This window comes from Centroberyx affinis, unplaced genomic scaffold, assembly GCF_046629955.1.
Source record: "Centroberyx affinis isolate AG114_WGS23_722 - 3 ecotype Tasmania unplaced genomic scaffold, CSIRO-AGI_Caff_v1 ptg007549l_1, whole genome shotgun sequence".
Lineage (NCBI taxonomy): Eukaryota > Metazoa > Chordata > Actinopteri > Beryciformes > Berycidae > Centroberyx > Centroberyx affinis.
This window is the reverse complement of record NW_027283808.1, coordinates 22,356-42,456: the sequence shown is the minus strand read 5'-3', so window position 1 is coordinate 42,456 and position 20,101 is coordinate 22,356. Positions and strand designations below refer to the sequence as shown.

General features: G+C 35.4%; 1 protein-coding gene across 1 annotated transcript in view; it reads right to left on the bottom strand.

Moving 5' to 3' along the window:
• LOC139639667 (uncharacterized) overlaps positions 1-20,101 on the bottom strand; it is a 184,954-nt gene that overhangs the window by 143,008 nt on the left and 21,845 nt on the right. Inside the window, exon 3 of the mRNA XM_071513817.1 lies at positions 9,187-9,193. Coding sequence (XP_071369918.1) covers positions 9,187-9,193 — 7 coding nt within the window. The remainder of the gene's footprint in view (positions 1-9,186; positions 9,194-20,101) is intronic.

Below are 20,101 nucleotides of genomic sequence, written 5' to 3'. Positions count from 1 at the left end.
GTTGGTCAGTGAAACAAATTTTTGGTTAAGATAAAGCAACAGAATGCATTCTCCTCAAATAAATAAAAAAATCAATTAATTATCGACAAATCACTACTCTCAATTAGTGAAGTCAGAAATAGAAATAATAAACATAGGTGAAAATACGATGGATCCATATGATACTCAGTTGGTTGCAGCTTAATGTGCAATATTTTAAATAATACTTGCAGTAATATTTGAATGGTTTTCCACCTTGTAGACAGGTACACAAGGCTGTTTCAAGTGCGGGTGTCTGTGCTGCCACATACATCAGGATGGGTGATGTGACACATGAGCTTGTCAGTGGTTACATTTAAATATACAGCTATTGGCCATAAGGTTGTATTCGAGTTAGGCTGGGAAAAGGAACCTTTGACTGAGTTTTCCTGTTGCCATGAATAAACCAGTTGACAGAATATTCCTGTCCATCTGCAGCATCCTGTTCACACATAAAACAGTCCACCAACAAAAAAGGATTAAATGATGCAACTACTGACTACCCTCTTTGACTGAGCAGTAGATTATTTCTAATACAGGGGAAATAAATGATGATCCAAATCGTAACAGTAAGTTCTGCCACATGCCACAGTAAACTGTTTTAAGAAAGTAAGCCAGGCATCTTAATGCTCATAATGAGAGTATCAACTTAAAGCCCCAATCCAAAATTGTAGGAAATCTGAATTCAAATTTTATTTGACAGAAATATGCTTAATAAATTTTGCTACAATTAAACAATTCTGAGCCTGTTTTATTTTTATGTAATACATGTAATATATTAAATAAAAATAAAATATACAGTATGTATGTAATATAAAGTTCCAGTATGGCAAATTGCTCATTCATATGTAGCTGCTTGCCTTATGACAGCAGAGAAGTGATATTGTCCGGTCTTTGACACCACATGGTTTTTGTTATGGCATGTAACACTGTGTGCCATAACCCGAACCATAATAGTAACCACAATGACACATGCCCTTTCAAAAACCTCCCCACACTTGCAAGAGGCTCCATCATTTCCAAAGTTGGTCATTGAAACAAATTTTTGGTTAAACAGAAAGCAACAGAATGCATTCCAAAATAAATAAAAAAATTAAATTCATTTGACGAATTAACAACAAATCACTATACATTATCTATATATTAGTGAAGTCAGAAATCTAAATAATAAACATAGGTGAAAATATGATGGATCCATATGATGCTCAGTTGGTTATATTATATAATAATAATTATTTATAATATTTTAGATAATACTTGAATGATTTTCCACCCTATTGACAGGTGCACAGGGCTGTTTCAAGTGCGGGTGTCTGTGCTGCCACATCTAACAGGATGGGTCATGCATGGGACATATGAGCTTGTGGCTATGTTTCAGTGCACAGCTATTGGCCATGAGGTCTTTATCGGGTTAATGTGAACATGAACCTGAACATGAACCTGCGATACCTTGCAACTGAGTTTCCCTGTTGCCATGAATAAGCCAGTTTACAGAATATTCCTGTCCACCTGCAGTGTCCTGCTCACACAAAACAGTCTGGCAGCAAAAAAGGTGTAAAAATGATGCAGCCACCAGCTACCGTCTTTGACTGAGTAGTAGGTTATTTTGAATACAGGGGAAATAAATGAGTTCTGCTCCCCACCATGTTTTTTCCCACGGCGCAGCTGAGGGCATCACAAGCCAAATTCAGGTCAGTCAGTCAGTCAGTCAGTCAGTCAGATAACGCTTAGTGAGATGTTGCTCTGTGAGATGGCCTCTAGCGGGTGTCTTTGACTAAGAGATCATGGCCTCTCGCCTATGTATGGGCTAAATGCCGACTCAGTCTCATACACTGATAATGCCATATTGGATCTCACACAGAGCCAAGGTTGACAGAGGAAACAAATCTAGGCTATATATCCGGGGAGTCATTGGGCCGGAACGCACCGGTACGTCGTTCATTGTTAGTTAATTTTTTTTAAACATTTTTTTTTTTCACTTATTAAGTTTGGAAATTATGGAGTCTCTTGCAAATGTGAGAAGGTTTTTGACTGATATTTTCAAACAATTATGAGTCTGTTTTATTTTATTTTATAATTTTTTTATTTTGTTTTTATGTAATATATTACATGAAAATAAAACAGACTCACTGAATATATCAGTCATCGATGCATAAAAATAAAATATATGTATGTAATATAAAGTTTTAGTCTTGCAAATTGCTCATAAAGTTGTATCCTTGCATGAGAAGCAATGTCTGACACCACATGGTTTTTGTTATGGTGTGTAACACTGTGCCAGCCCCCCAGTTATAGCCACAGTGACACATGCCCTTTCAAAAACCTCCTCACACTTGCAAGAGACTCCATAATTTTCCAACTTAATGAGTGAAAAAAAAATGTGTTTAAAAAAAAAAAGAACCAACAATACAGAGAAAAACTGAAACGAATGGAAAAGAATGAAAGAAAATCACTATTCTCAATTACTGAAGTCAGAAATCTGATTAACACAGCCTAATATATAATGAACTATGATGGCCTAAATTAGTCTCCCCACAGCCAACAATTAAAAGTTAACAAACATATTGATTATTGTCTTCAATAAATCATGTCAAGGCTAAACAAAGCAGTTATGAAAAAAACTAGGACTTTTTACTGATGGTGGCTAAAGTGCAGCACTGACTGTATGTGTAATGTAACCCAAAACCGTGTTACTTGAGAAACTGAGTTAAGAACAGAATTATCCGTGCATGTCAGTGACTTGTCTTGATAACATATTCATCATTGTGATTTGGCCATAACTGTAGAAAATCTGAATTTAACAATTTGACTATTCCAAATGTATCTTGATACAAATTAAATTAAATTTAAATTAACTCATGCAAAATAAAAGTTACAAAAAATGCGAATTAATAAAAAATACATATTTCAAATATATTTAATTTAAATATTGCCCATCTGTGCTGATATATTTGATTAGCATTTTGATTAGCAGAATATATATGATATATATGATATTTACTAAAATGAAAGGTTACATGAACAGGAACACCAGTTTGATAGATTTTATTGATGTATGCCTACAAACCAATCTTGTTTTCTACATTTTCTTATTACAAACAATAAAACATTTTTTTCTAAACCAAACTGGTTTAAATTTGTCATAAAAAATGTAGTCTTTAATTAAGGCCCAAATTAGTAGGGTTGTAATGTGTGTTGACATGCACCCTCCACCTGTAAAGATCTTTGTCTCTCTTGTGAGGTTTTTGTAATGGTGTGAATCACAGTGGCCATCCCATACACAGTGATACATGACATTACAAAAACCTGCTACAGTATGTAGCTGCACAGGTTTTCCTTAGCAAAACATGCTGAAACAATTGACTTCATTCAAAATCAACATACTGTAGGATGACCATTGTAAGCATTTGTTTTGAAATTATGAATTCACATTGTTTCTTTGCAGCAACTTGCTAATTACATTTTAAATACCCTCTGTAAAGATGTTACAGTACATCTGTATTTAGTACAATGTTGAAAGAAAAGTCTTTCAGTGACTTTATGACTTTTGGTGTACATTTGTGTGCTTCCCTGCGCAGTGTCAGCATTCTTATGTTATTTTAGCAGCATAGTGGGGTTGCAGGTTTTTGTTATGGGCTAGACTACCATGAAGTATGGCCCACTATTAATATTTCATTAATAATATTAATCTAAGAACCCTTCAGTGTCTGCAGTGAATAGTGTGATTATCAAGAAAATATTTAACAACTTATTTAATTTTCTTAATCTCAAATACATTATTTCATGGGTTGTTGATTTAATTTATGTGGTTTCCATGGCTTTGAAATCACACATTGTCATACAATCTTACATTTTAAAATTTCCCAATTTGACTAAAATAATATTTCAATTAATTACTTAAAATGAGGGTTTTTTTTTTTCATTCTATGAACTAGGGTTATTGTGCATCAATGACTGGTATTTTGCAACATTTATGAGCCCATTTCATTTTTATTTTACATAAAGTTCCAGTACTGCAAATCATTCATGTGTAGCACTGTTTGCCTGATTGACAGCAGAGAAGTGATACTGTCCGGTCTTTGACACCCCATGGTTTTTGTCATGGCATGTAACACTGTGCCGCTCCCGTATAATCCACAGTGACACATGCCCTTTCAAAAACCTCCCCACACTGGCAAGAGACTACATCACTTTCCAATTTGGTCAGTGAAACAAATGATTGTTTCTGTTGATTTAGCTTGGATAAAGCAGTGAAAAAAAGTTTTTACAAGACATTCAGAGGAGAAAATTCTGTGTTTGTATTTGTGTGTGTGTCATACCAAATACATCATCATACATCATGCCAAATACAAATTACAAAATACACGAAAGTAATAAAGTACATATTTCAATACATTTAATCAAAATACTGGCCATCTTCACTGATATATTTGATTAGCAGAAAATAGATCTGATATTTACTCAAATCTGAGGTTATGTAGCCCGTGGCCGAACGGTAGTTCCTACAATATATCTGCTATACTAGTGGGGAGCCAACCCGAACCATCCGACACGACACAGGAGTTAGGATGCTCACAGTACTTTATTACAATTAAAAAAGATACTTAAAAACCCCAGCCCAGAATCCATCAGCAGGTAAGCCGTCCCTCCTCCTTAGTAGGGTCTGTCCACTCCTTGAGGCCCAACGCTGTAGGCTCGAGTACCTCCGGAGAAACTAGGAACAAGGGAGACAGTCACTTCACCATGCGGGAGACATCCCTCACACCAGGCCTTCTGGGTGGAGATTGGAAACATCAAATTCAGCCCGCAGCTAGGTCGGGAGTTGATCAGTCCGTCGTTAATAGCAAACCAAGGATACACAACAAACTCCAGTGCTCCACTACAACCCCACATGTGATTAGGAACCTCTTGGGTATTTAGAATTAGTTGAAATCATACACCACACGGCACACAATTTACAGCCTGGATCACCGCCTACAATGGTGGACACTCAGATGCCTAGGTAATTAGGGTGTCGACTGGATTTGGGCCAAGATACATACATAACACCAATAACTAAAATCCGAAGGTTAAAAAGGTACAATGTTAAAAGAGCCTGTCTGTTAGGCCGTCCAGCCCATCGGCTACATGCTGAGGGAACAATAACGTTCAGAGATGTGAGGGTACTTATCTGAAAGAGGGGTGAGTCGTGACTTCACCCCTCTACAAATCCAACAAGGCCTCCCCTCAGATATGACCAGTCTTGTGGCTTCCCTCCCTCGATCCCGACGTGGCTCTTCGACGCTCCAGGCGGTGTGGTCGGGGCTGGCTGCTCCACTCCACGACTCCGTCTCTCCTACCGCCTCGTCGAAGTCGTCGTCGTTCCCAACCCGGATCTGTGTCAGTGTCTTCCTCCCGACAGGTCTCTCCTACCTCTCCTCTCCCCAACTGTTCTTAAGACAGGAGACAGAGGCCAGCCCCACAGTACCAACTCCCCCCTAATTAGACCCAGCTGTCAGCAATTTGGCTAATTTGGTCCCCCATTCAATTAGGTCCGGGTTGAAACACCCGCCACCCAGCCAGTGTTCCCTCCCTTCCATACCTGGCCTGTTACAGTTACATGGACAGGAATTGAGAGTTTGTAGTAGAGCCCACTGACTATAAACTCCATTGATACAGCTTTATTACATGTTCATCAGGTCTGGTCCAAGATCCATGTCACATCGACACGTTGAAAATCTAATAAAGGTGTATGAATGGAGTTTATAGTGTGCAGGTTTTACTACTTCTCTACGACTGCTGGATAGCCCGGCACCTTCAAGTTTAAAGTTTATTTGCAATTTACATAGAAATGCATTAGTTTAATGTGCGTATAACTATACATCTATATGAACAGGAATACCATACTGTATAGTCAGATACATTTTTATTGGTGTATGCCTACAAATTCATCTTGCTTAAAACATTTTGTAATCATAATCAATAATTTCAATTACCATTAATAGTAACAGTATATAATTTGGTTTATATGGTTTGAAGGTACGAAGAGCCCTGCCTAAGATTCTCTCTCTCTCTCTCTCTCTCTCTCTCTCTCTCTCTCTCTCTCTCTCTCTCTCTCTCACACACACACACACACACACCCACCAGTAAGGATCATAAACTCATAATCTAAGTCCAGCAAGTGATATCGATATGAAATGGTATAATCAGAGTGCGATTTGTAAAGAAAACAGAAAGGGGGATATTTTTGGAATGCATTTTTACTGTGCAATATCTTACATAAGGAGGTATGAAAAAGAAAAAATGCCAAACCCATTTCATATACATATTATTTTTCCCCCAAATAACTATATCCATATAAGTTGGAAAAAAAAAATCTTTTTTATACAATCTTAATGATTGAAAGCTATTTGTGGAGGGAGAGAGGGAGAGGGAGAGAGAGAGAGACAGAGAGAGAGAGAGAGAGAGAGATATCCTGGATAGGAGAACACCATGAGAATGTACCTCTGCGCAAGCTGCACAAATGTACAATTTCCCAATTTTAGCATTATAGTTATAGTCTATCCAGCCTGCTTTTGTATACAAAATCAATTGTCAGTGTTGGTGTCAGAACCGTTGGCTGCTGCCTGTCAACTAGGTTTCAGTCCGAGGTTTCAGTTTGTTAACAGGATGCAGAAGCGCCTGTTGTGGTCAAGATTCATTCCTGTCTGTTACATAAATATTAACCAGTAAGGATGTTGATAGCCAAAAGCCCAAAATTCATACACATTACTTTATTTCTGTTTTGATAGTCCCTATTATCATTTTTACATGTGGTGTTTTGTTGTATCTGTACTTTTGTTCTTCAATATTTCAAATATATTATCTCTGTTGATGCAAAAAAGCCTCAAGACATAGCTGTTAGTCAATCTTCCTCTGATTTGTTGTAGTTTAAGTTTTTTAAGGTTGAAAATGGTACAATACAATACCATGTAAAAGCAATTTACCATGGTTTTAAATTAATCTAATGAATTGGAGTATTTCTTTTGTGTGTTTTTCATTCTATGTATACAATTTTTCAGTTACTGACATTTCAGATTTTCTCTGTTTGCAGTTACACTACATCAATTTTGTGAATATGTTCCCTTATTATGAGGTACAGAGGCTTGTGGCAATTCAGCAGAGGTTTTTGTAACAGCACATATCACTGTGGTTCCCCCCCCCATACACAGTGACATACACTCATACAAAAACCTTTTGTCTGATGCATGGTCAGTTCACTCTGTCTATATACGCAGTTTTGTTCTACTCAGCAGAGGTATTTATTTTGCATTATTTTTTAGAGTAACACATTTATGAAATCATGAAATGTTCCAAAGTTCCATTTTTGTTCGACATTCCTCATAGTTTTATGATACATGTTTGTCAATCTTAAAACAGGTTTGCTTTTCTCAATTCTAGAAAAGTTGACATGTTTGGACACAAAAGGTTTCCAACCAATAGCAGGCTGGAGAAACTACACTCACTCACTTGTTTTCAGTGTCAGTGCAATTTATTACCATCATCATAGTGGAAGTAGGTTTTTGTCATGGGCTATATCATTGTGGCCGTTATACTGCACTGTGATACAACCCTGTACAAAAACTCCACCCTGTGCATTGGCTATCAACACAAAGCTTTTACCTTAAACAATATTGTTTCTGATTTTTAAGCCTCAAGCTATCAGAGTAATAATAATAATAATAATAAGAAGAAGAAGAAGCATAAGAATAAGAATAATAAACTTTATAACTTTTACAAGGTGCAGTAAAACAAATGTGGGGAATGACGTCTGCCTTATTTGAATGGGAAACAAAACAAGAAAATAATCATAACATAAAAACAAGATTATTATCTTTTCAGTTGGATCTTAAAAGAAGATACAGAGTTGGATGAAAGTATTTCTTCAGGCAAAGTTTTCCAAAGTTTAGGTGTCCTGACTGCAAAGACTCGATCATCTTTAGTCTTTAATATAATAGTAGTAATAGTAGTAGTAGTAGTGGTATCAGTCATATCATCCAATCCCAAACAACAAGCCTCAGAACTACTATACATCCAGACTTTATTCTACAGCAAAGTGATTCATACAGAACATGGACTACTTCAGTTGAGTAGTCAAAATTGTAGTATATCAGAAGGAATATAATAGTTTGACTGACTGCATATTAATTAAAGCCCAATTTAGGGTTATAATGGCATGCACCCTCCACTTGTAAATACCTTTGTCTCTCTTGTGAGGTTTTTGTAATGGTGTGAATCACAGTGGCCACTCCAGGACACAGTGATACATGACATTACAAAAACCTAAGCTGCTACAGTATGTAGCTGCCACAGGCTTTTCTTAGCAAAACATGCTGAAACAATTACGCCTTTCATTTGACTTTGATTCAAAATCAACATACTGTAGGATGACCATTCTAAGCATTTGTTTTGAAATGATGAATTCACATTGTTTCTTTGCAGCAACTTGCTAACTAATTGCTAATAAATATGTTCTGTAAAGTCGCTACAGCACATCTGCATTTAGTACAATGTCTTTAATGGAGTATATTTGTGAGTTTCCCTGTAATGTCAGCATTTACATTATTTTAGTGGGGTTGCAGGTTTTTGTTATGGGCTCAAATAGGATTAACTAATATTTCATTAATAATATTAATATCTAACCACCCTTTGAATGTCTGCTGAGAATTGTGTGATTATCAGGAAATATTTAATAACTTACCTTATTTTCTTATAATTTCATGGGTTGGTGACTTTAATCGGTGTGGTTTGCATGGTTTTTAATACATTTTCACAATGTGACAGACTAAATTTCAATTAATTTAATTAATTGATGTGTTTTATTTGCAATGAGTTTTAGTTTTTTTTTTCATTTTTTGAACTGAATTTGTTTCAGTTACTCACATTCCAGATTGTCTCTGTTCGCATTTACAATACAGTGTGCAGTGATGATTGGTATTTTCAAATTGTCAGTGTTTCATTTTTATTGTTATGTAATATAACGTTACAGTATTGCAAATCGCTCACCTTGCTTGTCTTATGATTGATAGCAGAGGAGTGATTTTATTTTATTTTTTTTGTTTTGTGATGTGATGTACATGGATGTGATGTCTTTTTTCCAAAAAAAAAATTCCTGCCAAGGCGGGACAATAAAGTTGTATTGTATTGTATTGATGGTCTTTGACACAGCATGGTTTTTGTTATGGCATGTAACACTGTGCTGTCCCAGCTACTCCCATAACCCACAATGACACATGCCCTTTCAAAAACCTCCCCACACTTGCAGGAGACTTCATCACTTTCCAATTTAATTAGTCATAAAGGAATGAGAATTTTTTTTTTTACAAGACATTCCGTGCATGCGTGCGTGCGTCTAAATATCTCAATGGCTCTAGTGATTACCATATTATTGCTGGCTACATTTTGCTAATGAATTAATTGGCTACTTGTCTATGTGGAATGTGTTTGATTTTTGTTAGAATTTAAATACATTTTGGCTAAGTAAGCTATTAATTTGATATAATATTGCCGTTAAAATGCTGCTCTTCCATGGTTTCTGAAGCCAACTTACGTTGCTACACATGCTAGCTAGCTAGCCTCATGACGCCTCCAGGTTGCGCCAACCAGGAAGTTTGGGGTGTTCCCAATCCTCTAATACAATGCTCAGTTGGTTGTAGCCTAATGTGCAATATTTGAAATAATACTTATAATATAAAAAAAGTATATAGTTTTCCACCCTTTTCCACCTTCTTTTTTGTTGACATCAAAATGTAGCTACCCATAACACTTACTGTGTGAATTTGCACAGATGAAAGGAGTAAGATGTTTACATGCAAAAGTAACCTGTAACCCGACATCTTCATCAGAGTATCATTTTAAAGCCCCAATCCATAGTTTTAGGAAAGCTGAATTCAACAGTACCTATTTTATTTGACAGAAATATGCTTAATAAATTTAGTTATAATTTTCAGTTTATTTAATGAATTGATGTATTTTATTTGTTTTAAGTGTTTTTCATTCTATGTATTAAATTTGTTTCAGTTGCTAATATTTCAGATTTTCTCTGTCACTACATTATACATCGATGACAATTCTGAGCCTGTTTTATTTGTATGTAATATATGTAATATATTACATAAAAATAAAATATATGTATGTAATATGAAGTTCCAGTATGGCAAATTGCTCATTCATATGTAGCTGCTTGCCTTATGACAGCAGAGAAATGATATTGTCTGGTCTTTGACACCACATGGTTTTTGTTATGGCATGTAACACTGTGTGGCATAACCCGAGCTAGTAACCACAATGACACATGCCCTTTCAAAAACCTCCCCACACTTGCAAGAGGCTCCATCATTTCCAAAGTTGGTCAGTGAAACAAATGTTTGGTTAAAGAGAAAGCAACAGAATGCATATTTATCAAATAAATAAAAAATGCAATTAATTTGAGGAATTAACGACAAATCGCTACTATCAATTAGTGAAGTCAGAAATCCTGCAGTGTCCTGCTCACACACAAAACAGTCTGGCAAAGTATAACCGGCTGCCCTCTTTGACTGAGCAGTAGATTATTTTGACTACAGGGGAAATAAATGATGATCCAAATAGTAATAGCAGCCTAAGTTCTGCTCCCCGCCGTGTTTTTTAATTGACCCATAACAGTCTGAATTTGTGAAGATGAAAGGAGTAAGATGTTTACATGCTACAGTAACCTGTTTGATATGAGAGTAAACTGTAGGCATCTTAACCAGATATCTCATAATCAGAGTATCAACTTAAAGCCCCAATCCAAAATTGTAGGAAATCTGAATTTAACAGTACCTATTTTATTTGACAGAAATCTGCTCTTTAAATGTATCTATAATTTTCAATAAATTTAATGAATTGATGTATTTTTTTTTTTGTATTGAGTGTTTTTGTCATCCTTCTATGTATTGTATGTATCTATGTATTAAATTAGTTTCAGCTACTAATATTTCACATTTTCTCTGTTTGCAGTTACACTACATTATGCATCAATAACTGATATTTTCAAACAATTATTGGTCTGATTTATTTTTATTTAATATAAAGTTCCAATATTGCAAATTGCTCATTCTGTTGTATACTTGCTTGCCTTATGAGAAGTGATATTGGTCGGTCTCTGACACCACATGGTTTTTGTTATGGTGTGTAACACTGTGCCACCCCCCAGCTATATAGCCACAGTGACACATGCCCTTTCAAAAACCTCCTCACTCTTGCAAGAGACTGCATCATTTCCCAACTTGGTCAGTGAAACAAATTTTTGGTGAAAGAGAAAGCATAATCATTTGAGGAATTAGCTACCAATACTGAGAAAAATGTAAATGACTGTAAAACAATGAATAGAAATCACTACTCTCAATTACTTAAGTCAGAAATCTAAATCTAAATCTAAATAAACTCTGATGGCCTCAATCAGTCCCCCCTCAGCCAACAATTCAAAGTTAACAAACATATTGATTATTGTCTACAGTAAATCATGTCAAGTCTCAAAGCTAAAACTATGGCTTTTTACTGATACTGATGGTGGCTAAAGTGCAGCACTGACTGTGATGTGTAATGTAACCCAAAACCGTGTTACTTGAGAAACTGGGTTAAGAACAGAATTCTTTGTGCATGTAAACACATGACTTGTCTTGATAACATATTCATCACTGTGCTTGATGGCCATAATTGCAGAAAATCTTAATTTAACAACAATTATCTGATAGAAATATGATGTACTGTATAATCTTATTTTTTAACTCATGCCAGTAATAAAATACACATTTACACACAATATACACATTTGAAATACATTTCATCAAAATACTGGCCATCTCCGCTGATATATTTGACAAGCAGAACATAGATCTGATATTTACTAAAATCTGAGGTTACATGAACAGAAATTGAGAGTTAGTAGTAGAGACTGACAATAAACTCCATTCATATACACCTTTATTCAATTTTCATCAGGTCTAGTGAAGATCCCTGTCACATTGACACATTGCCTTGAAAATCTAATGAAGGTGTATGAATGGAGTTTATAGTGTGTGGGTACTGCTACTTCTCTATGACTGCTGGATAGCCGAATACCTTAGTTTGATATGCGTATAACTATACATCTAGCGTACATGAACAGGAATAACATATTATATTAATAGTAAAGAATTTGGTTTTGATGGTTTGAAGTTCAGAAGGGCCCTGCCTAAGACATACACACCCGCGCACACACACGCACACACCAACTAAGTCTAGTTTCAAAGCAACTGATATCAAATGGTATAATCAGGGTGCAATTTATAAAGAAAACAGAGGGGGGGATATTTTTGGAATGCATTTTTACTGTGGAATATTTTACATAAGGAGGTATGAAAAAGAAAATTACAAATCCAAACCCCTATACACATATTATTTTCCCCCGAAGAATTCTATCCATATAAGTTTATAAAAAAAAAAATATATCTTTTATATACAATCTTGAAGTTGTGTTTGAAGAGAGAGAGAGAGAGAGAGAGAGAGAGAGAGAGATCCTGGATAGGAGAACGCCATGAGAATGAGCGTATCTCTGCGCAAGCTGCACAAATGTACAAATTCAGTCTATCCAGCCTGCTTTTGTATAAGAAATACATTTTCAGTGTTGGTGTCAGAACCGTTGGCTGCTGCCTGTCAACTAGGTTTCAGTCCGAGGTTTCAGTTTGTTAACAGGATGCAGAAGCGCCTGTTGTGGTCAAGATTGATTCCTGTCTGTTACATAAATATTAACCAGTAAGGATGTTGATAGCCAAAAGCCCAAAATTCATACACATTATTTTATTTCTGTTTTGATAGTCCCTATTATGATTTTCTAACAACTAATTTAAGGTAACAATAAATGTATGATGTATTAACATATTTAAAATAATGAATAATTATTGCACCTATATTGTGCACCTATATTGTACAAAGAGTAACTATGGTCGACTTAAGCTTTAGTTGCTTCTCATGAGGTGGTTTATCAACTGTGATTCAATTGACTATCATGGTTAGCTGTTGTTGTTTTCATTTATTGTTTCAAAACGTGGGTGTTGTGAAGCTTGTTAGGACTGTAACTGTGATTAAGGGCTGTACAAATAAATCTGATTTAACTGTTTGGTCCTCCGAAGAGTGCTGCCTGTGGTGTTTTGTTGTATCAGTCCTTGGACTTTTGTTCTTCAGTATTTCAAATATATTATCTCTGCTGATGCAAAAAAGCCTCAACACAACTGTTAGTCTTCCTCTGATTTGTTGTAGTTTTTTAATTTTTTAAGAGTGAAAATGGTACTGGTATGGTAAGACAATACCAAGTTAAAGCAATTTACCATTTCAGATTTTTTACATTACATACATTTACATTTCAGATTTTTTCAGAGTTTGCAGTTACATTGATTTTGTGAATATGTTTCCTTATTATGAGGCACAGAGGCTTGTGGCCAGCAATTCAGCAGAGGTTTTTGCAATAGCACATATTACTGTGGCTCCCCCATACACAGTGACATACACTCATACAAAAACCTTCTGATGCATGGTCAGTTCACTCTGTCTATGTACGCAGTTTTGTTCTACTCAGCAGAGGTATTTTTTTTGCATTATTTGCATTTATTTTTTGAGTAACACATTTATGAAATCATGAAATGTTACAATGTTCAATTTTTGTTCCATATTTCTAGTAGTTTCATGATATGTGTTTGTCATCTTAAAGTTATCTCAATTCCAGAAAAAATGACATTTTTGGACACAAAAGGTTTCCAACCAATAGCAGGCTGGATAAACTATACAGAAACTCCTTGAGGGAAGCATTCTCACTCACTTATTTTCAGTATCAGTACAATTTATTTCCGTCATCATAGTGGAAATAGGTTTTTGTCATGGGCTGTATCATTGTGGTTGTTATAGTGCACTGTGATACAAGCGTATACAAAAACTCCACCCTGCATGTGCATTGGCTATCAACACAATGCTTTTAATATTGTTTCTGATTTTTAAGCCTTAACAAGCTATTTTAAGGTGAATGCAGAGTAATAATAATGATAGTAATAATAAACTTTTAATAACTTTTATAGTTTATAACATAAAAAAGCAAGTCTCTGAAATGATGTTTTCAGTTGGCTCTTAAAAACAGATGCAAGTATTTCTTCAGGCAAAATTTTCCAAAGTTTAAGTGTCCTGACTGCAAAGGCTTGATCATCTTTAGTCTTTAATGTAGTAGTAGTAATAGTAGAAGTAGTAATAGTAGTAGTAGTATCAGTCATGTAAAATCATCCAATCTCAAACAACAAGCCTCAGAACTACTGTACATCCAGACTTTATTCTATGACAAAATGATTCATACAGCACATGGACATATAATTCAGTTTAGTAGTCCAAAATGTAGTATGCATATCAGAAGGAATATAATAGTTTGACTGACTGCATATTAATTAAAGCCCAACTTAGTAGGGTTGTAATGAGTGTTGACATGCACCCTCCACCTGTCCACCTTTGTCTCTCTTGTGAGGTTTTTGTAATGGTGTGAATCACAGTGGCCATCCCATACACAGTGATACATGACATTACAAAAACCTGCTACAGTATGTAGCTGCACAGGTTTTCCTTAGCAAAACATGCTGAAACAATTAAGCCTTTCATTTGACTTTCATTCAAAATCAACATACTGTAGGATGCCCATTGTAAGCATTTGTTTTGAAATGATGAATTCACATTGTTTCTTTGCAGCAACTTGTTAATTAATTGCTAATAAATATGCTCTGTAAAGTTGCTACAGCACATGTATATTTAGTACAATGTCTTTCATGGACTTTATAATTATATTTGTGTGTTTCCCTGTAATGTCAGCATTCACATGTTATTTTAGTGGGGTTGTAGGTTTTGTCATGGGCTAGAATAGGATATATGGCCCACTATTAATATTTAATGAATAATATTAATGTAACCACACTTTGAATGTCTGTTGAGAATTGTATGATTATCAAGAAAATATTTGCGTTACAACTTACTTTATTTTTTTATATTCTAATTTCATGGATTGGTGACTTTAATTGGTGTGGTTTCCATGGTTTTAAAATTAATGCATTAACCCCAAATGCACAATTTTCACAATTTGACAAACATAATACATTTCAATTAATTTAATTAATTGATGTATTTTATTTGCAATGACTTTTTTTTTTTTTTCATTCTTTGAACTGAATTTGTTTCAGTTCAAAGTTCACTAATGTGTGATTTTCTCTGTTTGCATTTATACTACAGTGTGCACTGATGACTGGTGTTTCATTTTTTATTTTTATGTAATATGACATTATTGCAAATCACTCATTCATGCATAGCCTTGCTTGTGTTATGATTCATAGCAGAGAAGTGATATGGTCTTTGACACAACATGTTTTTTGTTATGGCATGTAACACTGTGCTGTACCAGCTACTCCCATAACCCACAATGACACATGCTCTTTCAAAAACCTCCCCACACTCTTGCAGGAGACTACATAATTTTCCAGTTTGATCAGTGATAATGGAATGAGATAACTGAGATGTTCCGTGTGTGTGTGTGTGTGTGTGTGTGTGTGTGTGTGTGTAAATAATCTAAATATTAAACATAGCTGAATATATGATGAACTATGATGGCCTAACTTTGTCCCACCTGTGCCAACAATTCACAGTTAACAAACATATTGATTATTGTCTACATAAATCATGTCAAGGCTAAACAAATCAGTGATAAAAAAAACAAAAAACTAGGGCCTTTTACTGATACTGATGGCATCTAAGGTGAAGCACTGACCGGCAATTTGTCCCATATAAGATTGCTATTTACAGTTATTCAATTGGCTTTCTCAAAGTGAATACTTTATTAATTAACATGTGAAAAAATGGTCCGCAACTCCCAACAAAATGGTCCACCACGTGTAGAGTTTCAAAGTCTATTTTGCAGAGCAATGCTTACGCGTTTCGACTGTGTCTTCCTCAGAGCATTGAGAACAATGGACTGACAGTGTCTTTATACAGTAGCTCTGCGGAGAGATCATCCACAGGTGTGGTGACCCACGCCTATAGGTGAAGTGACCAGTGGGTAAACAACATTTCAATTAATCAATTTAGCCTGCGTTACAATGAGTGTCTCTACATATCCAGAACAATCCATCACAGTAAACAAACACACACACACAAAAAAAGGGGGCCAGTAAATAGATGAGTGGAGGGGCCACCACATCTCCATAAACATCAAGAAATGCTCAATCAATGCACAATTGTAAATAAATCAGTAATGCATTGGCAGAACATTTACATAGTTTTGCACCATGTCATCAAATACTTGTTCCGGTATATAGTGATCACACTGCATCAGATTAATCACATTATGTCCAATTTCCTCAAACAATCAGTTCATTTTACGAACCACATCGTCAAAACCCATTCTTTTCATCTTGATTAAACACTTGGCTTTGATATATATGAAGTTAAAAATAATCAAACAGTATTGGTAGCCTATTCAGTTGTTCATCCAAAATGGGAGTCAATGAACTGAGTTGCCTTTGTGTTTTTATTCTTGTGTAAAATTGCTAGATGAAATTAATTAATTAATTAAATTGAAATTAATTTCAATTCTTCAGCGGAGTCTACATTATGTATGGGCATTGAATTGATTAGCTGATGTAAATTGTAGCATCATTGGTTCTAATGATTATCATATTATTGCTGGCTACATTTTGCATTTTGCATTATTAATTGGCTACTTGTCTATGTGGAATGTGTTTGATTTTCGGTAGAATTTAACTTGTAAATTGTAAAAATTGCTCATTCATAGCTGTTTGCCTTATGACAGCAGAGACACCCTAACCCTAACCCTGGCATTCATTGTAAATCTGTGCAAAAAAATATAGTACTGGCTGCCCTTACAACAAAACTCACCATTCTCATGAACTGGAAATTCAGCAATTATTTTAATGTGAATAAGTGGTTGGAGGATTTTCTGAACCTTTTAAGAATGGAAAAGGCAACATCCTCTCTCCTATCTTTGGATCAGGGAGGGAAAGGCTTATGGAACATAATAAGGTCATTTGTGGACTCACAACATTTTAAACTTCTCCCTTTGTAACCCAACATGACTTTTTTTGGTTGCTTTTTGTCCTGCTTTTGCAATAATGTAATGGGTGGAGGAATGGAAGAAAAGGGAAGGGAAAAAAAGAAGGGGAAACCTATGTTTTGGAGCAATAAAGGTTTTGCTTTTTGAATCATGTGCATGCAGGTGTAACTATGTGCATACTATGTGTGCAGATAGGTACACTTGCATTAGTAGAGGTTTTGCACTGTGACTCCACCCCACCTCCCCCCAGTTTAATGTATTGTCTTGCCTCTTGATAATGTAGTGTCATGTTGTCTTTATTGTATGTCTGTTTTGTTGTGTATATATGAAATAAATAAAAACATTTAAATAGAAAAAAAAGAATGTGAATTGTAAATTGTAAAAATTGCTCATTCATATGTAGCTGCTTGCCTTATGACAGCAGAGAAGTGATATTGTCCGGTCTTTGACACCACATGGTTTTTGTTATGGCATGTAACACTGTGTGCTATAACCCGAGCTATAATAGTAACCACAATGACACATGCCCTTTCAAAAACCTCCCCACACTTGCAAGAGGCTCCATCATTTCCAAAGTTGGTCAGTGAAACAAAGTTTGATGAAAAAGAAAGCAACAGAATGCATTCCACTCAAATAAATTACAAAAAATAATAATTTAAGGAATTATGTGCTGCCACATCCATCAGGATTGGTCATGTATGGGACATATGAGCTTGGCTGCAATGCACAGCTATTGGCCACAAGGTCTTTATCGGGTAAATGTAAGATAAGACAAGATAAGATATCACTTTATTAATCCCCTTGGGGAAATTCAGATGCCACAGCAGCAACTGGCAGAACAGTACCAGGGAAAAATAAGGGGGCTAGGGTCCAGGGGTTTTTGGCTGAAGCTGCTCCTCATCAGCCTCAGCTCGTTGTAGAGAGGGTGAGAGGGTTTCTCCAGGATGGCATTGATCTTTCCCCTCATCCTCCTCTCTGCCACTACCTCCAGACTGTCTAGTTTGATATGAGAGTAAGATAGGCATCATAACCAAATATCTCATAATCAGAGTATCAACTTAAAGCCCCAATCCAAAATTGTAGGAAGTCTGAATTTAACAGTACCCATTTTATTTGACAGAAACCTGCTCTATAAATGTATTTATAATTTTCAATAAATTTAATGAATTTATGTATTTTATTTTTATTCTACGTATGTATTAAGTTTGTTTCAGCTACTAATATTTCACATTTTCTCTGTTTGCAGTTACACTACATTATGCATCGATGACTGATATTTTAAAACAATTATGTTTTATTTTTATTTAATATAAAGTTCCAGTATTGCAAATTATTTAATATAAAGTTCCAGTATTGCAAATTGCTCAATCAGTTGTATCCTTGCTTACCTTATGAAAAGTGATATTGGTCGGTCTCTGACACCACATGGTTTTTGTTTTGGTGTGTAACACTGTGCCAGTCCCAGCTAGTAGCCACAATGACACATGCCCTTTCAAAAACCGTCCCACACTTGGAAGAGACTCCATCATTTCCCAACCTAATGAGTGAAAAAAGATTTTGGTTGAAAAAAAAAAAAAAAAAAATCATTTGAGGAATTAACTACCAATACTGAGAAAAACTGAAATGAATGTAAAAGAATGAAAATAAATCACTACTGTCAGAAATCTAATAAACACAGCCTAATATATAATGAACTCTGATGGACTCAATTAGTCAACCAACAATTCAAAGTTAACAAACGTATTGATTATTGTGTACAATAAATCATGATTGATTTACTGATGATGGCTAAAGTTCAGCACTGACTGTAATGTGTAATGTAACCCAAAACCGTGTTACTTGGAAAACTGGGTTAAGAACAGAATTCTGTGTGCATGTAAACACAGTCAGTTTCTTGTCTTGATAACATTTCATCACTGTTTAATGGCCATAATTGTAGAAAATCTGAATTTAACAACGACTACTATTCCCAATGTGTCTTGATACAAATTATTTTTTAACTCATGCCAAATTAAAGTTTCAAAATACAGACATTAATTAAATAGATATTTCAAATATATTTAATTTAAATATTGCCCATCTCTGCTGATACATTTGATTAGCAGAATATACATCTGATATTTACTAAGTTGAAAGGTTACATAAACAGAATACCAGTTTGATCATTTCTTCTTGGTGTATGCCTGCAAACCAATCTTGTTTTCTACATTTTCTAATCATAAACAATAAAACAATTTCTTCTTAACCAAACTGTAGTGATAATATAGAATTTAGTCTTGAACCTAGATAAAGGTTTGAAAGTCAGAAGTGTGGGAAGGTCCTGAGATTCTCATACATACATACATACATACATACATACAGAAGACAGCAGAAAACAGCAGAGATACACATTACAGTGGTCAAGGTGATGTAACATTTAAGATGATATAAAATTGCACATAATTCTCTCAGTACTGACAAAACGGATGTTATCTCAGGTATTAGTAGTAGTTGTAGTAGTAGTGGTGGTCACCTCACAGCAAGCAGAGCCCAGGTTTAAATCCTGGTCCTGCCTGTTTGAAGTTGTCATGTTCTCCCTGTGTTTATGTGGGTTTCTTCATGGGTACTCCTGTTTCCTCACACATCCCAAAGATATCCAAGTCAGATGGACTGGAGACTCTAAATTGCCCATAGGTGTGAATGTGAGAGGGAGTGTCTGTCTATGTTTGTTAGTGCTGTGATGGACTGCTTCCCTGTCTTCTGCAGATACTGGGCTAGGCTCCAGGCCCCTGCGACCCTGAAAAGGATTAAGCAGGTAGAGAAAATAAAGGAAAACTTATCAGTAGTAGTGTTGTTGTTATTCCAACACAGTTCTTTCTTTGTATTGACTTTGTAATGAAAATCCAACTTAAACTAGAAAGCACCGTAAAACTGTCAGCAAATTAAAGCAACATCTTCATGTCTTGTATCCCCCATCACATGTCCTCCCCAGATACT